The sequence below is a fragment of the Lissotriton helveticus genome, chromosome 1_1, assembly GCF_964261635.1.
Source record: "Lissotriton helveticus chromosome 1_1, aLisHel1.1, whole genome shotgun sequence".
NCBI lineage: Eukaryota > Metazoa > Chordata > Amphibia > Caudata > Salamandridae > Lissotriton > Lissotriton helveticus.
This window is the reverse complement of record NC_136057.1, coordinates 270,866,656-270,893,952: the sequence shown is the minus strand read 5'-3', so window position 1 is coordinate 270,893,952 and position 27,297 is coordinate 270,866,656. Positions and strand designations below refer to the sequence as shown.

At 46.7% G+C, this 27,297-nt stretch overlaps 1 protein-coding gene across 1 annotated transcript in view; it reads left to right on the top strand.

Annotated features, from left to right (window-relative positions):
* OSBP (oxysterol binding protein) overlaps positions 1–27,297 on the top strand; it is a 460,407-nt gene that overhangs the window by 264,930 nt on the left and 168,180 nt on the right. Inside the window, exons 8-9 of the mRNA XM_078666627.1 lie at positions 7,897–8,142; positions 19,110–19,230. Coding sequence (XP_078522753.1) covers positions 7,897–8,142; positions 19,110–19,230 — 367 coding nt within the window. The remainder of the gene's footprint in view (positions 1–7,896; positions 8,143–19,109; positions 19,231–27,297) is intronic.

Below are 27,297 nucleotides of genomic sequence, written 5' to 3'. Positions count from 1 at the left end.
GTTGCATAGAGTTATGTATTGCCAATGAGCGTTGGATGAGAGGCCATAACCCTGTTGTAGCAAAATCCATTGAACCATCAACGCCAAAAAAGATCTCCCGCCCTTTTATAGTTGGCCTCCTGCCACCCGTTCGATAAGGCACCCTGCAGTGTAGGGTGGAAGTCTGGATTCCCCAGCAATGGTGTCTAGGGGAAAATGGGAGTGGACTTCTGCGTTTGTACCTTGTTCCACACCCCTTTAGTGCCGTGGAGTATGGGGGGAAATGTATACCCCTGGTGGTCGATGTACCTTTGATAGCCACGGTACCTACCAAATATGCATGCACGCCACTGCTTGATCAATAAAGTACCAATGTTTTCCAAAACAGTTGTGGAACCTCTCCACCATGTACCACAGATGTGCTGCTTGGTGATGACACACTAAGTGGGGGACTCCCAGACCTCCTGAAGCAAAGATGCCTGTGCCTTTGCCGTCCTCGCCTTTCTCTCATCCCAAAGGAACTCCGAAATATGAGTCTGTTGTTCATCCATTGTCTATGGAGGGGACTGGAGCGGCAGTGTCTGCATGAAATACAGCGCCTTCGGTGAGAGCTTCATTTATACGGTGCCAAGCGACCCAACCACGAGAGTCCATATCCCTTCCAGTCCTCACCAATACAGTGTAGTTACATTCCACCGTTGCGGCGGGAGTGGGGTGTATTGGCAGCCCTAAGTATTTGAACCCCTGCGTGGCCCAGGTGAATGGAAATCCTGCTTCCAGAGAGGCACTGGCCCTTCAGGGATTTTGAGATTTAATAGCGATGATTTTTGAAATTTAGTTTTAAATCCAGAGGCTCCTCCAAAAATCTCAAGGTACCCCATGACTGCAGTCATAGACGGGTACGGGTTCGTTAAAGTGACCAGAATGTCATAAAACACTATTTTGTGGAACCTGTCCCCCAAGGAGATCTGCGGGTTACCAAGGGGCCATTCAGTAAAATGCTCCACATATAAGGCAAACAATAACTGTGGCTGATGGCTACCGTGATGGAAACCTCTCACGTTAGTAAAGGCTCGGGACAGAACTCCGTTAACCCTCACCATTGTCCTGGGGAAGGCATAGCTGCTCTAGATCCACCGGCGATTTCGTGGGCCAAGACCAAAACACACCAATACTGCTTGAAGGTATGGCCAGTGGACTTGATCGAACGCCTTCTCTGTGTCTATAGTAAGGGGAAGGGCCGGGGTGTGGGATTGTTGTCTTATCTAGGAGGTGACAGCGTCATCTGGTGTTATCTGCAGCTCCTCTCGGGTATGAATCCCGTCTTATCGGGGTCCACCAAACCGTGCATATAGGGGGCTAATCTATTGGCCAGGATGCCCATAAAGATCTTGGCGTCTACATTCACAAGGAAATAGTGCAGTACGAGGAGCAGCACTTTGGATCTTTCCCCAAATTGGGGATGATAGGATTGTGGCCAGTTGCATTGTGGGTGTTAATCAACCTGAAGAACTAAAAGCATTATAAATCCTGGCTCACAGTGTCCAAAAGGCTTTATAAAAATCTCCACTGAACCCATCATGACCTGGTGTTTTACCAGTCTAGAGGCCCTGTATTACCATAAGGACCTCATTGGGGGTTATGTCCCTATCCTGACTGTCGACATCTTTGAGGGGATCCAGGCCAGGGCTATTGACTCCAGGTATGTCTCAATGCCGTCAGCTTCAAGACTCTCTGCGGAATACAAGTTAGTATAGAAATATTCGAACTCCCGAGCGAAAGGCCCTTCCTGATGGGGTCAGGGTACCATGGGACCTCAGCAACTCATCTAACATCTGTTGGATAGCCTGAGAGCGGAGATGTTGGGCTAAAAGATGTCTTGCTTTGTTCCCTCCCGCATAGTACTTTTGCTTGACACGTAACACAGCATATTCTGCGATATGCATGTCAATGGCTTTAAACTGTATACGGCCATAGTAAGTTGATGCCGTCATACCCGTGAACCTGTTCGTTTATGAGTCTCAAGCTTTTTAACTGTAGCCTAAGGCTGCATCCGTTTATTAAGTAGTGCTGCTATGGCATCGAATTGTACCCTCTTCACAGCTTTTAGTGTGTTCCATAGTAACATGATGGGATTATCCGGTGTTTCATTCGTGGCTAAAAAGGCGTTAAACGTGTATTTAATCTCTGTTAGCGTACAGTTATAAGTGAGAACTTAGGCGTAGAGACGCCAAGTGCGAGGGGGCGGAGAAGTGCCAAGCATTGTGAACCGCAGATTAATAGGCGAGTGATCAGATAAGGCAGCCACCTCTATGTCTACTGTGGACGTAGCACGTGTGATGTGCACAGTGAGATAAGGAAATAGTCAAGGCAAGTGTATGTTTGGTGCTCTGCCGAGGAAAAGTTTAAGACCTGGGTATTCGAGTGTGTTGCCATATATCTAACAGCCCCACTTCAATCAGCCATTGTTTAAAACCTGCGGATAAGGCCCCAGCCTGGCCCTGTCTCTGAGTAGACTACTGATCGAACAGCCAAGTCTTGAGTATCCTCCTGAAGGTCAGCCAGTCTTGGGTCTGTTGTAGGCTTAGTGAGAGGGTGTTCCATGTCTTGTCCGCGAGGGGGGAGGTGGGAGAAGGATCTCCCAGTGGTGGTTGTTCTTCGGATGCGCGGGACGGTGGCGAGTGAGAGGTCGGCGGAGCGTAGTTGGCGGTTGGGGATGTAGAAGGAGAGCCGTCTGTTGAGGTAGGCTGGACCGGTCTTGTGGAGTGCCTTGTGTGCGTGGGTGAGGAGCTTGAAGGATATCCTCTTGTTGACAGGGAGCCAGTGCAGGTTTTTCAGGTGGCCGTGACGTGGTACGTTGAGGATTACCACCCACCCAGAGACAACCTCACATTCGCCCAACAAATCATGGACATGATTTCAACCAACGCCGGACGACAGCTCACCCAAATATACCTTGGTGACTTCAACCTCCACTGGAACGATCACAATGATGCGGTGGTAAATAGCCTTAAAAGCTTCCTCAACGCCCTGGACCTCACACAATTATGCAACAGCCCGACCCACGAGAAAGGTTCTATCCTCGACCTTATCATCGCCAAAGAGGACGCTATTCAACTTGAGTCTATCCAACCGTGTGACTGGTCAGACCATCATATTGTCACATTTCACATCAATGAAAAAGTCAAACTCAACACGGTTCAATCCTCCAGACCTAAAGTCTGGAAAAGAGACCTGAAAAAACGAAACCCATACTCCCTACCCCCGAACAGCCGCGACCTCCTGCTCCCTCCTACGGGCGCTACAGACGTCCAATCCTTAACTGACCACTATCTCAACGCCATGACCTCAATAATTAATGAGGCTGCTCCCATGCAACTAAAAAGAGTCTCCGCTAAAATCTCCAATCCATGGTACGACGGGAGTCTCAATGAAGATAGACGAGCCATGCGAATGGCAGAGCGCACATGGAGAACAGCTCCCTCTGCACTGCACCTGAAAACCCTGAAGAAAAAGAGAAACGCCTACTTCAGGAAAATAAAGCGCTCAAAAGCAAATTTCTTCAGCCTCCAGCTCGACCAAGCAAAAAACCGTCCAAGAAAACTGTTTGAGCTAATCAGAACTCAAGCCAAGGAACAACCCCAACCTCTCAGTACCTTGTGCGAAGCACCCTCCTGTGAAGACTTCGCCGCTTTCTTTACCCAAAAAACTGACAACATAAAGAGTGATCTCCGCACTGACGCAAGCCTCTACACCACACCCAACTGCATAACACCCACCGAACCTAAAAACAATGCAACATGGTCATCCTTTGAAACCTACTCCGAAGAAGAAATAGGCAAACTGCTCAGCACCTTGAAACCTTCCAATCACCTCACGGATCCCCTCCCTGCTAACGCTGTCAAAGATTTCGCCCCATTGCTCCTTCCACTCTGGACTAAAATTATCAACAGCTCGCTCCAAGAAGGAACAATCCCTGACTCCCTCAAAGTTGGGCAAGTCACACCTTTGCTAAAGAAACCTACTGCCGACCCATCCGACCTAAACAACTACCGCCCCATTACCAATATTCCCATTCTCGCCAAACTATTGGAAAAATGCGCACAACTACAACTGACTAAACACATTGATCAGTTTGATCTCCTCAACCCTCATCAATCAGGCTTCCGAGCTGGACACAGTACTGAAACTGCGATGACCCACATAATTGACGACGCCCTTCAAATCCTAGATCAAAACGATACCTGCCTCCTCATCCTTCTTGATCTCTCTTCAGCATTCGACACTGTCAAACATGAGAATCTACTAGATCTTTTGAACACAAGAATGGGTCTATCTGGGACTGTGCTCAAGTGGTTCACCTCCTTTTTACATAACAGGTCGCAGAAATTCAAGAGTAACAACCTGATGTCCTCTCCAATACCTGTTTCGTTAGGCGTCCCCCAAGGATCCTCCCTATCGCCAACCTTGTTCAACCTAGTTATGGAACCTCTCACCACCTTGCTACAAGCATCCAATGTACTTTTTCACATGTACGCAGATGACACCCAACTATATCTCAAATTACAATCCCCTAATGACATTGTACTCCTGAACTCAACGATCAGAAGCACCCAATCCTGGCTTGCTGATAATCACCTCAAACTCAATGCTCTGAAAACAGAATTCCTTCTGATCTCACCTCCCGCGAAGATCTCTACCACTCAAACCTGGCTTAAATAACTAACTGCACTCAATGTCCAACCCACCATAGTGGATTCAGCAAAATCCCTAGGCATAACTCTCGACCCCAATCTCAACATGCAGCATCATATCAACAAGGCTACTAAGGGAGCGAACTTCCAAATCAATACCCTGAGGAAACTCAAACCCTTCCTACCAGCCAAAGACTTTCAAACTGCAGTACAAGCACTAGTAATCCCGCGAATTGAATACGGCAGCATTGCCCTTTGCGGTCTCCCGTTAACCACTACTGCACCCCTAAGAGCTTCTCTAAACGCTGCAGCGAGACTCATCACTGGGTCAAAAAAACACTCGCATATCTCCCCTGACTTGAAATCCTTGAACTGGCTGCCTTTTGAAGCCAGAATACACCTGAAAATCGCCTGCATGACACACAAGGCTGTACACCTGAGCTCTCCCGGATACCTCACTCAGAAGCTGTCAATCTCTGGCGGCTCTAGAAACACTAGAGGCACAAACAATCTTCTGCTAAAACCCCGAAGATTCCGGAAGGAAAAAACTTATAAACGCTCTTTCTCAGGAATGGCACCCAGGATCTGGAACTCACTTCCTCCTGAAACCAGGCTCATCTCCTCCATCACACTTTTTAAGAAAGAAGCAAAAGCTATTCTTATGGCCAAATACACCTAACCTATTAACGTGGATCTGTAAAGACTCTACACCGATCTGTATTATTTTGCTCGAACGCTACGACTATGTGTCTCACCTGTATTATTGACTTCCCTGACTATCTATGCACACATTTATCTGTAATACTTGCATTACTGATGTACCTGTTCTACTTTGCTCCCCCACGTACCTACCCATTTCACTTATTACGTTTAATTTAGCTATACCTAATGACCTGCTTCTCACTCTCTTGTTATATTCCCTGCTTTGTAAAGCGCTCTGATATCTGCAAAGATCTTGTTTGCGCTATATAAAACTTTCCAAATAAATAAATAAAATAAATAAGTCGTGCCGAGGTGTTTTGGATGCGTTGTAGTAGCTTGATGAGCTTGGTCGGGGCTCCCACGTAGAGGGCGTTTCCGTAGTCGAGTCTGCTGCTGACGAGGGTCTGGGTGACTGTCTTTCTTGTATCTGTCGGGATCCCTCTGTAGATCTTGCGGAGCATGCGGAGGGTGTTGAAGCAGGAGGAGGAGACGGCGTTGACTTGCTTGGTCATTGAGAGCGTTGAGTCGAGGATGATTCCCAGGTTACGTGCGTGGTCGGTGGGTGTCGGGGCTGCCCCAAGTGCCGTCGCCCACCAGGAGTCGTCCCATGCTGAAGGGTTGGAGCCGAGGATGAGGACCTCCGTCTTGTCCGAGTTCAGCTTCAGACGGCTGGTCTTCATCCAGTCGGCAACGGCCTTCATTCCTTCGTGGAGGTTGGCTTTGCAGTGATGGGTTCCTTGGTGAGGGAGAGGATCAGCTAAGTGTCGTCGGCGTAGGAGATTATGTTGAGGTCGTGCTGTCGGGCTACGTGTGCGAGCGGGCCATGTAAATGTTGAACAGTGTCGGGCTGAGGGAGGATCCCTGGGGTACGCCGCAGATGATCTCAGAGGCTTTGGAATGGAATGGGGGGAGGCGGACAATCTGGGTTCTGCCGGAGAGGAAGGAGGTGGCCCAGTCCAGAGCCTTGTCTCGGATCCCTGCGGCGTGGAGGCCTGCGCGTAGTGTGCGGTGGCAGACGGTGTCGAAGGCGGCGGAGAGGTCTAGGAGGATGAGTGCTGCGGTCTCACCGTTGTCCAGCAGGTTCTTATGTCGGTGGCGGCGATGAGGGCAGTTTCGGTGCTGTGGTTGCTGCGGAACCCTGACTGGGAAGGGTCCAGGATTCTGTTTTCTTCGAGGTATCGGGATAGCTGTCTGACGGTTTTCTCGATGACCTTGGCCGGGAAGGGGAGCAGAGAGATGGGCCGGAAGTTTTTGGGTCTGCCTTAGGTTTTTTGAGTAGGGCGTTGATCACGGCGTGTTTCCAGATCTCTGGGTCGCGGTCTTGAGGGAGAGATTGATGACGTTGCGCAGGTGGGGTGCAATGGAGCTGCTTGCACTGTTGAAGAAGTGGTGCGGGAATGGGTTTGACTGAGAGCTTGAGTGGATTGTGCGCATGGTCTTGATGGTGTCATCGATGCTCACGCTGGCCCAGGCTAGCAGGGGGTCGTGGTCGATGGTGTACGGAGGGTCTGTTGTGTTGCTGTCTGTTGGGGCTGTCTGGGTGTTGAAGCTGTCGTGGATGTCTGCTATCTTGCGGTGGAAGAAGGTGGCGAGGGAGTAGCACAGGGCTTGCGACGGCGGGATGTCGTTGGTGTTGGAGCTGGGGTTGGAGAGTTACTTCACGATGTTGAAGAGTTCCTTACTATTGTGATCTCTGTGGTGGTACAGTCTCTGTAAGGTAAAATAAAATTAGGGCTTTTGGTGTAAGAAGCACACGTGAACTACAGACCTACCTGTACGTTGGGGTTGAGAACAGAAGCGCAGACTGAAAAGGGGGCTTTGTATGTTTTATCGTTTATAATAGCAGTAACCTGGATAAGCTATATGACTATTGTCATACGTTTTTATTGAAACAAAAGTGAGCCTGCTCATGCACAGAGTTCCTGTTGCGCTCTTCCGTGATAAACAAGGGCCGAGGAAAGGCATTGATTGCCTCTATGCACCAAAACTGATTGAGACAACAAACGCCAATATTTGTGTGGTTGTAGCCTGATGGGACAATTAAGGTGAGCATGCACTTAAGTTATGCCTGGGCTGGACTGGAAACAACCAGTTTAGATGCACACCATTTGGGTTGTTCCGGAGGGCAACAGTAAGGCTCTTGGGAAAGATGTCTTGTGTGAACTTTCTCTTATTTTATTAGAGGGCCCCGAGGGCGTGGGAAAGATGAGAAGGAGAATGCATGTGTACACATTATGCCATTCGTAATCCAGTGGCTCTCGATTCACTATAGCAGGAATAAAAATTAAGGTTGAAATAGGAGAAAAATAAAAGGTAAAGAATGTTTTGTAATCGGGAAACACATAGTTCAAACGCATTGTGTATATGCTTGATTCATGTAACAATTAGTATATGTAGACTGGAATAAACATGCAGAATTTCATGAATATAATTGTGCTACATAAAACTGTTAACAATTTACTCCATGTCTCCTCTTTCTCTGTTTGTAGCTTCTCACTGATTTTTCGTTATCTCGCTTCAGGTAAACTTCAACGAGCCGCTATCCATGCTACAGAGATTGACTGAAGACCTAGAGTATCATGAGCTTCTGGATCGTGGAGCCAAGTGCGAAAGCTCTCTAGAGCAGCTCTGCTATGTTGCAGCCTTTACAGTCTCCTCTTACTCCACCACTGTCTTCCGCACCAGCAAGCCTTTCAACCCCCTTTTGGGGGAGACCTTTGAGCTGGACCGGCTGGAGGACAGTGGCTATAGGTCGCTCTGTGAACAGGTGAGTCCTTATCTCGCTTTTCACTATGGTCTCACAGCTGACCCTTGTGGGTTGAGGAGAGTACAGTGAGCAAAGGTGCAGTCTGATATTAATACTGCTTTACCTTTACACCTGACTATCTTATTTTCTACAGTACATACACCATGGTGACAATTAGAAAAGTCACCCATTCCTGGGCTCCCACTGGCCCTTCCCACCACACATCTACCATCGCACCCGAACTACAACGCACCATCAGTACCACCTTCGAGGCAGGCACCTACCCCGAAGGCTGGAAACGTGCAAAAGTCAGGCCCCTGCTCAAGAAGCCCTCAGAAGACCCCACTGACCTCAAGAACTAACGGCCCATCTCATTCCTCCCATTTGTGGCGAAAGTTGCTGAGAAGACGTCAACGCTGACCTGACAAGGTTCATCTTAGACAACGCCGTCCTAGACCCTTCTCAATCTGGAGCTACCACAGCACTGAGACCACCCTACTCGCTGCCTCAGCTGACATCTGCACCCTCCTCGACCAAGACCACACAGCAGCCCTGATACTACTCGACCTGTCAGCAGCATTTGATACCGTCTCCCACTGCACACTTGCAGCCAGAATACACGATGCCTGCATACAAGGAACCACCCTCGACTGGATCCGATCGTTCCTCAACAGCAGAAGCCACTCTTCCTCTCCGAACCCACGGAAATCATCTGCGGAGTCCCACAGGGCTCATCACTCAGCCCAACCCTCTTCAATATCCACATGGCCTCCCTCGCCGCCATCATCCGACAGCACGGCCTCGACATAGTATCCTACGCCAATGACACCCACCTCATTCTCTCCCTTACCAAAGACCCTACCACCCCTAGACTCAACTTCCAGAGGGGAATGCAAGACGTTGCCGCCCGGATGAGCAACAGCTGAACTAAAACTCAACTCAGAAAAAACTGAAGTACTCATCCTCGGAACCAACCCATCGACATGGAACAACATCTGGTGGCCCACCGACCTCTGCAACCCTCCGACCCCCACAGGCCACGCCCGAAACCTCGGCATTGTACTCTACTCCTCCCTCTCTATGAACCGACTGGTCAGCGCCTTCACCTCCAGCTGTTTCAACACCCTCCGCATCCTCCACAAGACTTTCAAATGGATCCCCGAGTCAAAGAAAACAGTCACCCATGCACTCATCACCAGCTGACTGGACTACGGAAACGCCCTCCACGCCGGCATGAACAAATCCCTACTCTGGAAGCTCCAGACGATACAGAACACTGCTGCCAGACTCGTCCTCAGCATCCCTTGACTAGAGCACATCAGCCAACACCTACGGAAGCTCCACTTGCTCCCCAACGAGAAGAGTCTCCTTCAACATTCTTAGCCACCCCCATCCCCCCAAGAGCCTTAAGACTTTCACTGGTGAGTAGCACGCTTACAATTTCCTGATTGATTGAGAAATCAGTACAGGAGGTACAGACAGCATGATGTGGCAGCATGGAACACTGTACCTCAACTTTTAGAGGTACCAAGTAAGTTTATATGCTGCAGAGAGAGCAATTGTGTTTGAAATAGCCACATGGATCATAAGACACCAGCAATCCTTCATTGTAATTTCCTCACTAATGGTCATAAATGTAGAATCATTCCCGTTGGATAACTGACAGGATAACTAGAACACTTTAGGTAGGTTTTCTCTCTTTTTTGAGTTTTGAGTCATCAAATTCTCTAACTTTATGCTTCACCAGCATCTTCTCTATTCTACCATCAAAAGTAATTCATTTCTCTCACATTTGTGAAGATTTGTTTTTCACAACGGCTTTTTTTGTGAAGTGCCCTCCCTGTAGGAGGAAGAAGACTGCAACAGGTCCAGGCTCTTTATATGGTTTGTGTACCAATCTCCACATTCCATTTCCAGCTGTAAATTCTGTCAGAAAATCACAAGAAGAGTGCTAAAAGAGAGACAGTGGTGATCCACCTGAGAGGGCAGTTGGAAGATCTGAAGGATCAGTGGGAGCAGAAAAAACAAAAAAAACAGGACAATGAGCAGGCTCCTTCCATTATATCCTTGCATTCTCCAGGGAAGGACTCCAGAGAAGGGAAATCCAAGGGGAAAATGGTACACAGGCGACATCGTCACCATTCTAGACATTCCGCGTGGCCACCAGTCAATGATGAGTCTGGCTTCAGCATCAACGTGTGTGGTTTTGTAAGAAGGATCCATGACAGTTTTGACATTGATGGCGAAATCAACTTTGAAGAGATCACTATTGCAACATTGCAGGTCAACTTTGATATAAAACTTCAGCCAAATAAACACCAATACATGCTGCAGTTGCTCCTTTATCTGGATCCTTTGCTGGAAAACTGCTAACTTTGTTTAGAAAAAATACCGACCATGCTCAAAGTGACAATATAATACGGTTCATATGTCATTGGAGTGCATACACAGACTTGTAGATGTCAGCACATTGTAACAGCACAGGAGGACATTCACCTGTTGTAGCCCTAGGGCATCAAGAAAATCTTTGTCAAGAAGCTACCTAACTTTCTCTGACCTTTCACATTAAAGCACACACTTCTTTTCTCATTCATTTACCATTGTACCATTTACCTCTAGTCACACTCAAAGTTTCACAACTACCTCCGAAACTTAGTTAAGAGAATATTGATGAACTGGGACCAGCATGCATGACCTTTCAAAATTGATGTCACTGCTGCTACGGGCCTAAACTCTGGCATCATTAGTGCTATCCCCAATCTTTTCACCAAACAAAAGCCGAAACTGTTGGCTATGTCAGTGTTTGTTCTTCAAATGCACATATTCTGCATAATAGCAATGCCTGATTCTGTGAAGAAAATATTTACTGAGTGGCATATTCTCATAATGTTCATTGAATTAATAGGTGTATAGCATGATATATACGAAAATTTTCCAAAACAGCCATTTAAAATAACATTAAGCATTAGGTCAATGGAGAATTTTCAGAAAATGGTCAACTGCATCCAACCCTACTTCTTGTTGCCTCACAGGGGTGTTAGTGGCAAAGGTATACATTTCCACGGTGCTGTAATTAAACACGTAGAGGATCAGCAGTATTGTTTTGATACCTTTAAGAAATTAGGCTTTTAGTTTAAAAGGGTGCTAATTAGTCTTCTTTTTCTTTACTGGGAAAAAGTACCCCATTGTACTACGCACAGTAGCAAAATAGAGCAGTCCAGGGCATACTTGGGGGATTGGGTATGGGCAAGTACCCCCAATTTGCTGGTACAAAACAGTATCATTCAATATCCCAGTCAGTGTTGTTTCTTATAAAAAAGGAAAGGTACTAAACACACTATACATTAATTTGCAAATGTCTACAAATGGGCAGTTGGAAATACCCTTGGTGGCACTCTCAGAACAGTTGGCACCTCCGCAATCCCTGAATCCAATAACCACAATGCTCCACCTTATACTAAACACAATATAGGAAGTGTCATTATCAAAAAAGTAGGCCTACTGGCTTTGTCAGGGTGTCCCCACCATTATAAAAATAGAAATATGACATTTAAACTCATTGCAAATCACATTAATAACATCTTCTGATGTTACTGTCTCTCAGTGACATTCACTAATATATATTGTGACCCATAGTTCATTGAAGCATATTCAATAAAGCATTATAAATTCAATTGCATGTGGCCATGCATACTTTTTCTACTGTTATACTGGTGCCATTGCACCTTTAGGACCAACCAACAGGGGTGCATGCTTTCTAGAGCCTCAGTGCAAAAGTACAGGCTCCATGAGTGCTTAATAAACCAAAGCAAACTCTACCAGATGCATCCATACTTCACATGGGAGACTTAGAACCGCTTTTGTGGGAAATTTTCCTGGGGGCTACCGCACCTCTGCAACCCCAAAACACACTTTTTAGTTCTTTGGTGGTGGGCCTTGGCGCCATAAGGAACAATATGCCCTCGCAAAGGCCTATTCGGCGCTCCTTAGCACCAGGCGATAAATAAGAAATTGCTTCTTCGCCCACTCAGCATTTATATCAATTGGCTTCACACAGCGCGTTGCCTTTTTAAAAATTATTATTTGTTTTAACAAATGCTGTCTTGCGCAGCACTTTTTGCATTTATTTTTTAATGACCCAGTGTCTCCTCCTCTTTTGAGGGGTACCCATTGTGCGGTCTTGATGGGGGCCCACAGACAGGCACACCCCCCCCCCCACACCCCCCACCCCACACCCACACCCCCCACACCCCACCTGTTGCTCGCAGCTGAGAGGTAAGTCACCTCCGTGCTCTATTTCCTTCACCCCTTGAGGAGTAATCCTCAGCGCAAGAATTGGTGGATAGTTCTCCTCTGGAGAGCCTTATCTGGGGGTGCCACCGATGCCAGACCCAGGATGCTTACCAGCTCCACTGCTCCCCACTCCATAGCTGGTGCTACCATAAGCCTATCTGGAATTTCAGGTGCCAGGGGCTCATCCGGCCTTCTTACTCAATGTTGTAATGTAGATCTTCCAGCCTGCATCTGTTCCCTCTGGCATTCCTCTGTGCCTCTTGGGACCTTTAGGGTACTTGCCTGCACCCTCTCCCCTCTTTTCTAAATGGTTCTGGGACCTCCCATCGGCGCCAATACCAGTGCACATCGGGTGCCATCAACTCTGTTGCCACCAACAGAGCAGTCTGAGGCTATCCAGCAGAGGTCGAGATGAAGGGCCGAGTGAATAGTCAAGGATGTAAGGTACAGGGAAGTGCAGACGGACACACCAGGCCAACACCATTGGTTCATGATGCATGACACCTTATCCACCGACTCAGATCCAGTTCAGATGCCAGCTGTATTTCAACTTGACACAGACGACAGCAGCGAGGCAGCCAACTCGTTGGACATGGTAGACTACTTGGTCCTGCAAAATGTGTGCAGGAAACATCCCCAACATGAATTGAAATGTTCTTCAGGGTTTGCCCCAACAGAGGTGGACTCTTTTAATCTGTACTCAGTAATGCTGCTAATGTGCTGAAGCTCCCTCTCCCTACTGTCCTGTAGAGACCATGTACAAGATTCTTGCCGAAGTCTCGCAACTTTTGTCATCTGCTTCAGAACCGTCACTGCTTTTTTTGAGGCTCTTAGTAACCCGATCAAAATGGCCTAGGCGAAACCCACCAGCAGTAAACTGGATAATTTCCTGGTCTTCTAGACTGGCAACCAGAGACTTTTTTCTAGTCCGCACACCCATCCTCATGAAGTCTAGTGGTTCAAGCCTCCTCCTCTACTAAACAAAATCGTGTTGCTTTTCCTGCAGCCCTATCAGACAACAAAACAAAGAACTGGAAGCAGTATGGAAGAAATAATTCTTAGCAGTCAGTGAGATATATTCATTCTCTGAAAGCTGCATATTTAGTGGGAAGTTCTACCTATGCACTTTGGGATATGGCAGGAATGGGAGTGCCAATTCTTACAAGACCACACAAAGATCATTTTGCAGCAGTGGTTTTCGATGCCTCGAAACAGATAATCGGAGCCTGACTGGATGCTACTGACTCAGTGGCCATGGCCACGAACTCCTCAGTGATCCTACGAAAGCATATCTGGCTCTTGTTGAGCAGCTGTTTCGGAGGTGTCCTGGCAACATTATTGGACTCACCATTCTTTGGAGCACATCTCTTTGGGGTCAAGGAGGATTCTGCTGTAAGGAACTTCAAGACAGGATAGCATCACCCATATCATTGGGCCGGGAAACGGCCTCTACAACGAAGCCGTTTCCACGAAATCATTTACCACGCATGCACTACAACGCATGCGTGGTTACAACTAAAGGCTTTACCACGCATACCTTTACTACGAAATACGTAGTAAAGGCATGTGTGGTAAATGAAAAGAAAAACGAAGGGGGGTTTGGGGGGTCTCCCCCATAAAAAAAAATAAAGCGCTGGGATAAAAAGGGGGGCTGGGGGGGTCTCCCCCCCCAAAAAAACAAAACTAACCTGAGGAGCCGAAGCTAAAGCCGAAGCTGAAGCAATCAAGTCATTAGGGAGGAAACGGAAAGTAACTTCCGCTTCCTCTTAACGACGTACGACCGACGTAACCAGAGAAGATGGAGGAAAGGCGAGTTAAAAGGTAAGGGGTATTTTAGTAAAATACATATATATATATATTAAGGGTTAAGGGTAAATATAAGGAATGAGGCTGGGGGAATGTAAGGGGAGAGTTTTAATCTTTATCAAGAGTATGCCCTCACCATGCATACATTTACAACAAAAAACGATGTAAATGTATGCGTGGTAAAGGAATATTCGAGGTAAAGGTTAAGCGTGGAAAACGAATTCCGTTGTAACGCATGCGTGGTTAAGGCATGCGTTGCAACGGAATTCGTTGTAACGTCATACATTCCATTGGGCCACCAGTCTCCAGTTAAAGAATACCATCAAATTCAGAAGATTTTAAGCTTCTCAAGGAGCTTCAATTTGTGCCAACTCCAGGCCTACAATCTTCCCAATAACAAAGACTTCTCCTCCATTAATACAGAGGCACAGGTAAAGGCAGACCCAGCAGCTCTCCTTCCCCTGCATCATCCATAAAGCCACTTTAGCTTCCTGTTGAATGACCATGTGTGCTACTTGGAAGGACAAGTATCCTCCTTCAAGAAGGCCTTCCGGCAGACCTCTCCCCACATCTCCTTCAGGCTTAAGACAGTCTTCAGATACATCAGCATGGAGCGGCAGCCCTGCTACAGAAAGTTGTTTCCAGATCAGGAAATTGGGCATGGATCCTGCTCACAATAATTTCTGGTATCCAAGAATGATGGCACTCATCAAATGATTCCAGACCTCAGGCTGTTGAACTTGAAGTTCAAAACGTTCATGGTACAATACCTGGCTTAGGTTCTTCTGCACTGGAAGCAGAAGACTGAATGGTGCTCCTGAACTTCAAGGATGTGTATTTGTACATACTGATCATGCAGTCTCACAGGAGGTACCTGTGCTTTGTGTTGGGGCCCACTTGTGCCTGAATGACTGACTGCTCAAACTTAGCTAGCCACAGATGGTTTTGCATCACCTACAAGCAACAGCATTCCTGCTTTCTGAATTGAGTTTTTCCATCAACATACCCAAGTCTCATTCAATCGCATGTTGATGGAATGCCTCCTGTTCATAGCGGCAGTACTAAACACCTTTGCTTTGAGCCTTCCCTCCTCCCTAGAGGATCTGAGGCAGTCTAGAATTTATATTGATGTTTCCAGAGGGAGACTGTATTCAAGACCAGTTGCTTCGCAGTCTGCGAGGTAAGTTCATGCATCCTCCTAGTCATATAAGCCACCGTCACATTAGGCTCTCCTTTTGTGCCTCCACACACAGTGCTTCCTGCATGGGGAAGATTTGGCAGAGACCATTGTTATCTCCTGGAATACTGCAGGAGATCTTATTCAGAATTTGTTGGAGGAACATCCAGATATCCTTCAACCCTCTGCCAGCAATAATTCTAATGGTAACTGTCCATCAACCTTTGGATCTGGTGCTCACCACAAGGAACTAATGGTCTCTAGTCTCCAGAAGAGCTGGTTTTGCACATCAGCCTATTTTAACTGAGGACAATTTGGCGGGTGCTCTAGGCCTTCCTCCCTTCCCTTATAGTCAAATTGTCCAGAACTTGCCAGACAATATAACTGTGATGTGGTACATCAGCAAATAAAGAAGTGTAGGGTCTCAACTGCTCTGTCAATCGGCATTGATACTCTGGGCTTGGGTGCACCAGAACTGGATATGGCTAGTCGCCAACAATCTGACCTGCATCAGGGTTACCAGTCATCGTCCTCTTATCAACCATGAATAGCGTTTACTTCTGGAGGTGGTGCAGCACATCTTTGCTATGTGCTGCATACCTCAGGTGGATCTTTTGCTGCTCACAGCAAAGCCCATTCTCATCGCTTCTTTTCCCTCTGTGATCCTCTACAGGAGGCCTTGAGAAATGTGTTTGGATTGAGATGAAACTTTCCACTTTGACACGTTTACTCTAATACCCTTGATTCTTCTGGTTCTGAGGAAGATTCATCAGACCTAAGTCATCTTCATTGCCCAAGACTGACAGAGCGGGGATGTGGTAGTCCGACCTTCTTCCTGTGTGTCCCCAGCTCTGCCTTCACTCAGGGTGAACCTCCTGTTTGAGGCATGTGAGCTGTAGATCACATGCTGTGCATAGCTCGACATCTAGTGTTGGGTCCGGATGTTTGCACTTGTTTTTCTGCGAATAAGTCTTTCCAGTCCTTTCGATAATAGTGGGCATGGGCATCGACTCCATTGTTCAATTGTTTTAATCCGCCATCGGGTTCGGACATCTATTGCTGCACTCCGGTTTGACACCGTTTCTTCGGTTTCCCTCAGTGTGCAAGATACTAACCCTCGACGGTATTGTTTTCGATCGCGTCTCCCTTTCTATCGCGTATCGTAATTACGTAAAAAAATCTTTCGAACGGAAAGTTTGTGGAAGGCCGTCGGACCTACCCGTGTCGGGTCAACCTGAAGTCGATGGAACGAACTCCTTTCAAATTCTGCCCTCTGTGTCACCCAAATATCCGCGCACCGACTCACATCTGGATTTGTCCCCCGAACACAGAGAACAAGATTGTGACTCGTGCCAGGTTTTCCGCTCCAAGAAAACACTTTGTGATCATCGGGCTTGACGTTGCGACAATCAGAACCAGCACACAAGCTCCATTCTGGACATCTTCGAGCAACAATCCGATGAAGAGGCTGGCGAGGCCATGGGAACTGAGGAGGAGCAGGAGCCGGTCTTTCAGCTTCACAAAGACAAAGTGGTTCTTAGAACCAATCCCAAATTTCTTCCTAAAGTAGTTTATTCTTTTCATATCAATCAATCAGTTGAGTTACTTGTGTCCTTTCCTCAACCTGATTCTGTAGCAGAACAAGCTCTACACACACTAGATATTGGAAGAACTCTACTGTATTATGTAGAAAGAACAAAAGAATTTCGCAAGACAAAACAGCTTTCTGTTGCTTTTACGCCACCACAGAAAGGCAATCCCATATCTAAATCAGGAATTGCAAGATAGATCATGAAATGTATCCAAACATGCTATGTAAATAACTTTGATAATACCCCCTATACAGCATTCCACCTGCAAAATAGGGGCTACTATGGCATTCTTTGGGAATATTCCCCTAGCTGACATCTGTAAGGGAGCAATATGGTTTACATTGCACATATTAACCAAACCGTATTGTGTAGATGAGTTAGCGAGGCAACAAGCTAATGTAGACCAGGCAGTACTTAAAACACTTTTTCAAACAACTGCAACAGCTACAGGTTAGCCACCGCTTGGGAAGTATACTGCTGTATAGTCTAGGCAAGGCATGGGATCTATAGCTCACATGCTTCGAATGGATAATGTTACTTACCCAGTAAGCATATGTTCTTGGCACCCACCTCTCCGGGTACCTATACCTGTATTAGTTTCTTACTTGACATACACATGCATGGCCATCTCTATTCTACACTTACTAACTGCATTCTCACCCTCTACATGAAAAGAATCTAACAATGGGGTCTATGCCCATGCGCACTATCACTGAAAGGAGGAGTCCCCTACCTCGTGACTGGAAGGACTTCTTTGAAGAAAAACAAGTTGCAAACATCCAGACCCAACACTAGATGGCAGGAGTATGCAAAGCATGTGAATCTACAGCTCATCATGCCAAGAACAGATGCTTACCTGGTAAATTACATTACCCTTCTGTCGCCATTGCCTCAGCGAAGCGTGTCCATTATTGACTGTTCCCTGATGATAACAGGTTTCAGACTTGCTGAAGAACTCAGTGTCAGTTCTGTGCTCTGACAGTACTTTCAGGGTCAGACCTGTTATAGATTTTTACTTTACTCAGCGTATTATTCTTCACTTTTTATTAGCATGGCCTTCAGCACTAACTTGACTTGTGATGCTAATAGGGTGTGACAAAGTGCATTTTGTAGGCTGTTGCTAAGCATCATAGGGAAAAGAATCACGAGGTCAAAAGTATCATGTATCATTATCCTTCATGATAATTGAATTACCACAGCTCCTCCCATCTCTACTTTCAATTTAAATGAGAAAATGAGACCAAAGCACTCTTTGGTCAAAATCCCTAGATTTGCGGACACCACATGGAAGTCACTTGTACCACTTCAAGCAGAAATGTTAAGGATATTGTTCAGATGGAAAGCCTGATTTTGCAACCGATTGAAATGGAAACTTTTCTTATGTTAAATCATTCAATTAAGTTCCCTGATTTCTGTACTATTCTGAACTAACTTTTAAAATCTGAGACCGTCTTATGGCTGAATTAGTAATTTATCTCTAACAACATTCATACAGTATCTGTATCCTGCACTTCACTTCAGCTTTTGTATAGTGTGGTCTACAGCCTAAGCAGGTGTGACAGAGCACATCATTTACTGGATAAACAGAGATTGGACTGGAAAACATACATACTATGCTCTTTGGGAGATGTTCGCACACCCAGCGATAATGTAAACCAACCCCCTTACTTGTGGTAAATAGTGGGTTCTTCCTCTTTATGAAGGAAATGTCTTCTGCACTTTACTTTTGTGGATGAAGAGCTTGTGCTCAGGTAATACGAACAGTAGCATGGGTCGAACCCGACAATAAGCAATATTAATCTAGTTTGTGGACAAGCTACTGGGTAGACTTGTATCCCTAATTGATTATGCACTTGAACTTACAGCCGAAGAGCAGCAGTGTCTTATAAAAGTAACTTTTTGATTTGTGTTGGTATCGAATAGCATGTCACTTGGCATAAAGTTTTGTAAAGAAAGAACAAATTACACTTTGGAATTCTGCTGCCAGCTGTGATGTGTTAAATGTTGTAAATGTTCTAGCAATCACCTGCGTGACGTTGCTTAGTACGAATAGAAAACCTATTCTGTATTCCTTTTTCCACTCTTTTTGATGGTATTCAACTCTAAAAACTCTTTTCCAGGTCAGCCACCACCCACCTGCTGCTGCACATCATGCAGACTCCAAAAATGGCTGGACCTTGCGGCAGGAGATTAAAATCACCAGCAAGTTCCGTGGCAAATACCTGTCGATCATGCCCCTGGGTGAGATCATTAGACTCAGTATTTTAATTAAATTGTGTAAATCAAGAACTATAGTGTAAAAAAGATGCTTGGAAGAAACCTGGCTGTGAGTTTGTCTGTTACTTCCTACACTGATACAAAGTTTCTAGGAAGAGACCTGAAGGAGTTATGGCGTTAAAGTTGCAGATTCAAACCGTGGACACCGAAATGTCTGCTTTCCTTCTGCTATACACAGCAGTCACGCATTAAATAACTTGAATGTAATTTGCTCAATCTCATCACAACGAAGCCGAAGCAGACCGAAATTTGCTTTGCTGTAATTATACAACATTTTAGCAAAATTACGTGAAATTCAAATACGTCATGTAAAGTTATTTTCAACATGCACCCTCACTGCAATTTTTGTTGCAAGAGCTCATTTTTCACAAAAAAATGTGCATAGAAATCCAAAGCACGGCGAACAACAGATACTGTCCGTTCCCGCAAGTTTATAGTAAATGTACAATGAATGGTATGTAATTGTGGTAAGTGGCTTAGTTTCAGGAATTTTGCATAATACAAAACTGAAAATTACACCCAGGCCTAGTTGTCATTGTTTATCTGGATTGTTTTACAAACATGTCTGGAACATAAAAAGTCTCTGGGGCAGTACATGCCTGGAACATGGATAGTATGAAAAATGGGCCCTATTAAAAATGTCATCCTGTTGTTATCAGTGTCCTGCCTGGCAGAACTCCTCGTCTAAAGGACCACATTACTTAGACACACAGATGCATGTCTGCATTCATTATTGAATGAAGTGGACACATACATGCACAAAATAGCCGCTTCGATGAATACATCGAACTACACATCCCTTACCTTTTGAATGTCCTCAGACCGAATACAGTGAACTTCAACATTAGTGCTCCCATTTGTCAGCAGGTGCCATCATGCAGCTCTGCAGTGGTTCCATACCACCCATAAAGTGAAGTAGTGGATCTGCATATTAGCTCCACCTTTGCGCTCTGATGTCAGTTTCTTTTTTTCTGTGCCTGCCGATGCGGATCCGAAGCTCCGCTCCCAACTTTTGTTTTGTCTGTGACGATTTTCAAAACTATTTGACCGTGTGCTTGGCAATTATATCCCCTCAAAAAAATGTAAGCTTTGTTCATACTAGAGGTGTATTTGGTGCCTGGGCTCCGGTCATAACTCTAAGTCAGTGACAAGTGTTCCCTCATGGGCCTGAAGGTCATTTGGAGGTATAACTCTACAACACCGAACATATCAAGAGGGCGTGGTCCAAGCATCGGTCCCTCTCTCCTGCTCTAGGTCGCAGACTCATGTATGGTCCCAATCATGAGACCACTCCTGTGATAGATCCACTTCCTGCTTGAAGTCTTAGGGTAAGGCCGAGCTTAAAAAAAAAAAGACGAAGCAGGTCTTGAGCCCTACCTGGCAATTTAAAATCAAAGAGAAATTGTGATGGCGTCAAGATTCACATCACACCCACTCAGTCTTCTGCACATATTTGTGGCACGCCCTATGGCACGCCATCGGGCCTCATGAAGCCACAAGTGTCTCCCATCACATTACCACTGGCAGGCCGTACCCTGATGCAGTCTGCACCCTTGAGACCCATTACCAGGCCCATAGTAACGCCAGTACAAAAAGTCCCATGATCCTCTCTGGTCTCCTTTGCCACAAAACCTATGTTGTGACCCTCATTGCCAATTGAAGACCCAATACTGGTCCCCATGTCCAAACCCTGAATTAATGTCAGGCTGATCATTATGTTTGTCTCAGTGCACATAGTGCTTCTCAGTCCACTAACCAAGAGGAGTAGGGGTATGAACTATTATTTCTGTATTGAAAAAATGCCAGTGTGATGCATACCTCCCCTGAAACAGAGCTTGATTTGAGACAGGACCCACCAGTGGAAGAAAGTGCCTTATTTGCGGTAATGGTCCGGAGGGCAACTGAGCTATTAGATCTGTATTTGCCCTCCTAGTACACAAAAACAAATGTTCTTATTGAAATTCTCCCAAACCCTGTTCTTGCCTGCCAATATAAACTGCTTTTGATGATCTGGACTAAATACCCTGCAGATTGGTAATCCAAAAGAATTGATGCATTTGGAGAATAATATTTTCCCTTAGCGAGACTGGCACAAAAATGTGATTTGCTTACTAGACAGGTGCATACATGTTTTGTTAAACTGTGGCCTGCGTGATGTTGTCAGCGGGCCTTGAGGATCCCAGGACCTCTCTGGTCCAGACAGTATTTGAATGCCAGGATACAGTGAAATATGTAAACCACACAGGGCTGGATGCTCTTTACTATATTAACAGGGCTATTGTCATCACCAATGTTGTGCTTAGGAGAAAAGCATGCATGAGTTTTGAGTGGATTTTATGGTGAAATGAAGTCCTCCTTAATGGATATGCCTGTTGGTCCTACTCTTCAGAGAGAAGGCAGATTCCACTCTAGAACGATTCAAAGATAATCGTACCAGAGCAGAGGTTTCTTAAAATCAGCAAAACAATTTCCCCATCAACTCATGAAATTCAGAGACTCTTCCAGGCTGCTTTCAAACAGGTCACGTTAGCTTTCCCATCCAGTTGTACTGCAGCCAGTTTAGTCCTAGTGGGTCCACAGATGTGGTACTGGCAGGAATTTTTCAGGGTAGCAGAAACAACAACTCTCCAATTCCTTCTCCCCTGCTGCAACAGGTCCCAGGTCTTAGTCTCAATATCTTATACAAGGCCTGTTGGACTTGCAGGACGTGCTTTTTCATATGCCATCCTGAAATGTAACAGGTGTTACCTGCGGTTCATGGTAGGCCAGGCAAATGTTTAATTTATTGCGCTCCCCATCGGCTTTGTCAGTGCCTCAGGTGTTCACGAAAGTGATGATGGTGGTCGCTGCCCATTTTCGAAGGCCAGAAGTACATCTAATCCTGTATCTCAATGACTGGCTGTTGGACATTGCCACAGTCAGTCATAGACCGCTTTGAGGCAACCACCACCCCTTGACATCATTGTGGTACTGGACATGGTGGAGTTGAAAGCTTTCCCTCCAACACAGCATTTCTGAATATTCAGGATATGATCCTGATGTTTTGGGATTCATCCATAGACTTAGTGAGGAGGGTTCTGAAGCTTCTTAGTCTCCTTGCTTTCTGCATCCTCATTATCTCGTATGACAGATGGCCCATGAGGGCCCTGTAGTGGTATCTCAGGGCCAATTCTCTGACTCCATATCGATCTGGCACACGAGTGCTTGGGATCTACATAGGTGGCTGACTGACAACACCATGACCTGCGACACCCCATTCTCCCTCCCCCACCCATAGTTCACAGTGATGACAGATTCATCACTGCTGGGTTGTGGGTGCCATCAAGGGGAAGTGGAGATCCGAGACCTTGTGTCTGTGGTTGAGAGTAGACTCCACTTTACCCTGCAGGAGCTTTAGGGGATTCGCCTGGCCATAAAGCATTACTGCTATCTATCAAAGGGACGCTGGTGCAGGTTCTAACTGTCCGCTCTACTGCTATACATTCTTGTAACAAGCAATATATGATGGGATCCTGGGCCCTGGGCCGGTTGGCTCTACGCTACAGGAAATGGTTGAATCAACAGAACGTCTTTTTGCCACCAGCTACCTAGCAAGAAGAACTTGATTACCAGAGTGAACAAACTGAACTGGTGTTGCCATGCTGACCACCAATGGTGTCAGCAAAACATCTCTTGTTAGTAGGGAGAGCCCTAGTTATGTAAATTTTTGGTAATGGAAGAAAACATCCAGTGTCATCAAGTTTGTGTCCTGGAGTTTCCCCCGAGGCACTTGTTTTAAAAAAATATTATTTTCGTTATTGATTTATGTAATGAACACAACAGTGAACACACTTGTTAAGAGATGCATTGCAACTGGAATGTAACGAGGGACTCATGTATGTATTCCCACCGCAACTTCTCTTTTCTTTGGTACTGATTAAGATAACACATATTTTGGGAAAGGTGTTTTTTAAATCCTGTGTTTGAAAGCGGCACTTTTAGAAAGTGGCTGCTTTCTTGTCTGACCTATCTGTGTGCCTTTGGTTGTTTGTGAATTGACTGTCTGGTTTGTGAGTGACGGGGCTGGGGGATTCCAGGAGATAGAATGAGTCCACCCAGTGGTGAATAGAGAGATCTGCATCTAGATGGGAGGGAGGGGTTGCACATGGACCTGAATAGGACTGTGCCTGCCCCCCACAGTGCTGGCTCCACCCCCTGTGGTGCGTCTGATGTTTCTGCCTTGCACTGTGAAAGGAGTGAAGGAATCATGTCAACAAAGTGCTCCAGGGCTGTTGCTTTCCCTCCACAATGCTGGCTCCACCTCCAGTGGGGCGTCTGATGTGTGTGCTCTACACTGTGAAAAGAAAGAAGGGGTCATGTAAACAAGAGTGCTTCAGAATTGTTTTGGACCGGGCTCGGAGCCCTCCTGCACACAGGGAACAAAGACTTTTAGGGGTATAAGTGCAGGACTCCTGACTACAGAAAATTAGATCATCCTGGAATCAAGAAGGAATCTTTGCCAAGGAGAAAGCTGGAAGACTGAAGAAGGAAGAATGTCCTGCTGTGGCTTTGCTGGACTGACCTGCAGTTGCTTTGCTGCCAAGGAGAGAGGAAGGACTTTGTTGTTGATTTGTCCCCTTGCTTGAAGAGATCTCCAAGGGCCTGTTGTGAACTGGCCTCCTGTTAAGAAGTCACAGGAACAAAAGAACTTCACCCCCAGCTTTCCCTGAACTCTGCTGAGAGAGTTCTGCCCTTCCTGAGTGCTGAATCTGACTGAGGGGCATCTGGAAGTTGTGGCCTTCTGTTTGGGAAACTGGAGAACAAGAAACTAAGACTATCTGCAAGTTTTCACGCATCGCTCGCTTGCAGAGGGCATCCCCGATAGTGCGAGGAAATTCCTGCTACCGCGAAGGCCGAGATCGTCGCAGCGCCTGTTGCTGCTGCCAGAGTCGTCGCATCCTTCGCTTGCGGAACGCACCAGTCTGGTGCGGGATGATTACCATTGCTGCAAGTATCGACGCAGAGCCTGTCGTCGCTGGGTGAGATCGCTGCACCGCTTGTTTGCGGACCCCATCACGTCGCTGCGAACATCGTCGCAGAGCCATCGCATCGAGGGGCCGCGAGAGGAGAGAATCGACGCTGCACCGTGCAACACCACCGCACCTGAGATCGTCGCCATCCCGAAGATCGTCGCATAGTGCCTTTGCGAGACGCTCCCTACAGAACCTACGCACCGGAATCCATACAAGGTATCGCCTCCCTCCTCATACAGACCGGATTCGTCGCAACACGCCCGCTGCGTCCAGCGGGGATGTCGCATCGCCTCCCCAGGGTCTCAGGAGTGACCCATTGCTTGTTTTCCACCGCACCAGCTTCTGTTTTGGAACTTTGTCGCATCTAAAGGTACTGTTGGCTAAACGTGACGCAACTGTGAACTAGTTTAACGCAACTGTGGATTATTTTGACTCTTTAAAACCATATCTTGAACTGTGTATGTTGGATTTTTGTCGTTTTGGTCTTGTTTAGTTTCAATTAAATACTTCTATTTTTCTAAACTGTTGTGGAGTCCATTTGTGGTGTTTTCACTGTGTTACTGTAAGTGTTGGTCCAAATACTTTACATATTGCCTTTGATAAGCCTGATTGCTCGTGCCAAGCTACCAAGGGGGTGAGCAGGGGTTATCTAAAGAGTGTATCCTCCTTACCCTGACTAGAAGCAAGGGTCCCTGTTTGGATAGTGGTACCTACCTCTGCCAACTAGAGACCCCCAGTTCTAACAGGGCTGAAAATACCTCTTCTCAGAAGAACTCAGTGGGAACTTGTCCTACTTTCTAATGGCTTGAAAAATCCCTAGGGTTTAACGCCACAGGAGGTGATACACTTGTTGACTGTACACACTGATTGTTATGTTATGTTATAGGGGGGATTTTTATAGCGCTCAGCTACTCCGAAGAGTGTCCCGGCGCTTAAGATCCTCAGTGGCACAGGAAAAAAGGAGAGCAGAAGCACTTACTGAGAGAAGAGCAGAGTCTTAAGATCCTTCCTGAAGGCCAACAAATTGCCATTGGTTCTAAGGGAAAGGGGTAGAGCGTTCCACAACTGAGGAGCAAGGCGTTTAAAGGAGCGTCCGCCACACCGAGCGCGCCGAATCGCTGGTACGGCGACCAAGGCCAAGGTGGAAGATCTAAGTGATCTATAAGGTTGGTAGAACGTCAGCCGTTTCCGAAGGTACCTGGCACCCAGGCTGTGCAATGCTTTAAAGGCCATTGTCAGCGCCTTGAAGACAATACGCTTTCTGATTGGGAGCCAGTGGAGGGATTTGAGCAGAGTAGTGGCACTGGCTCTCCTAGTAAGGCCTAAAAGGAGAATTAGGATTGTATTGAATGAAATGTTTTACATTATGCAACATGTTGGTCAGAATACTGAGGAGTGAGAATTCAATTGTATAAAAGTAATCTGTGTCTTCTGGGGTAGGTTATCTGCACACTGTATTAGGAAAGCAATAATATGCACCACTTCACCCTGATTAATCTATTTGTTCGAGGCATATGAGCTGCAGATTACACACTGCATAGATGGCCACCTAGTGTTAGGCCCGGATGTTTGCAGTTTGTTTTGTTGTAGAAAAGTCTTTGGAAGTCACAGGATAGGTGACTCCTCCTTTGGATGATACTGCGCATGGGAATCGGCTCCATCCCCAGATTGTTTTTTTCCGCCACCGGGCTCGGATGTGTTTCCAGCGCTCCGTATTGAAACCGATTTCCTTCGGCGCGCAATCCTCACCAACTTACAAAAAATCAGTTTTAAACGCTTTCCCAGTTGACGCTACTCTTCAACACCGAAGATTTCGATTCCGGTCATCGTCGACGGCCTTCGGGCCTAACTAGGCCTCGACTCCAGCTCATGGAAAGGACGCCATTTAAAAAGTGTCCTCAATGTGGGTCGAAGTTTCCCCACACCGACCTTCATGAAGTGTGTAACCTTGGCCTCTCCCCGGAGCACGAGGCCAGAGACTGTTCCGCTTGTACCTCTTTCCGCTCCAAAAAGACTATCCGGGACCGAAGTGCTAGGAGAACAATGGCTCGATCTTCAGCTCCGATTCTGGACGACATCTTTGAAGAAGGCGTCGACGTCCCAGAACAACACGACGTCGACAGCAACTCCAAAGCAGAAGATTCAGACATCGAGGACATCACGCCAGCACAGCGGGTCGTAAGTAAGACCGTCGACCCCGAACCTTCCTCGACACATCCAAAGAAGGCCCCGGTCACACCCTCGGGCTCAGGTGCAAACAGACACACTGCTTCTACGGCCCCACCTTAGGGCCCGGCTAAGAAGCTAACTAAGCCTTCAGGCGACTCGGGTTCGAGTCGGCCTTCCCACGGTGCCGGCACACACCTACCGGCACCGAAAAAGAAGTCACCGGCCCCGTCGACCTCCAAACCTCCGCGCCGAAGCCTACCACTACTCCTTCGACACCGAAACCCAGGTCGGAACCAAGCAAACGCGCTTCGGATTCAAAAAGACCACCGGAACCGAAAAAACCATCAGATGCAAAAAATATACCGCAGCCGAAAAAATCATCGGAGCCGAAAAAATCATCGGAGCCGAAAAAGACTCCTGCTTCTCCGGTTAAGGACATTGCCAAAATACGAAAAGAGACTGCTTCGGTGCCGAAGCCTCCCTCTGCACCAAAAGATCGGCCTCCTGCAGAGGACTTATTTCATCCAGACCCTGCACAAAAGACTCTAGCTAAAGAACCAATCACTGGGAAGATTCAGAGATCCCTCCAAGAGGAGGGGCTGGACACAGAGGAAGGATACACACATGTCCTTTGTCCAGTTTCGTGCCAGAGCGGGAGCCAATGGCTCCCTGAACTGGTTCCAACTGGAGTTTGCAAGGAGGGCACCAAATGTGCCTTTCAAAGCAGTCTGGTGGCGCTGGCAAGCACCCCCACCTCAGCCCAATACACTAAGTCCTGTCTGGGAGGTGGTTACACCTCCCTGTGAAAGAAAACCTGTTATTCTGCATTCCCCTGCTCAATCCTGGCTCA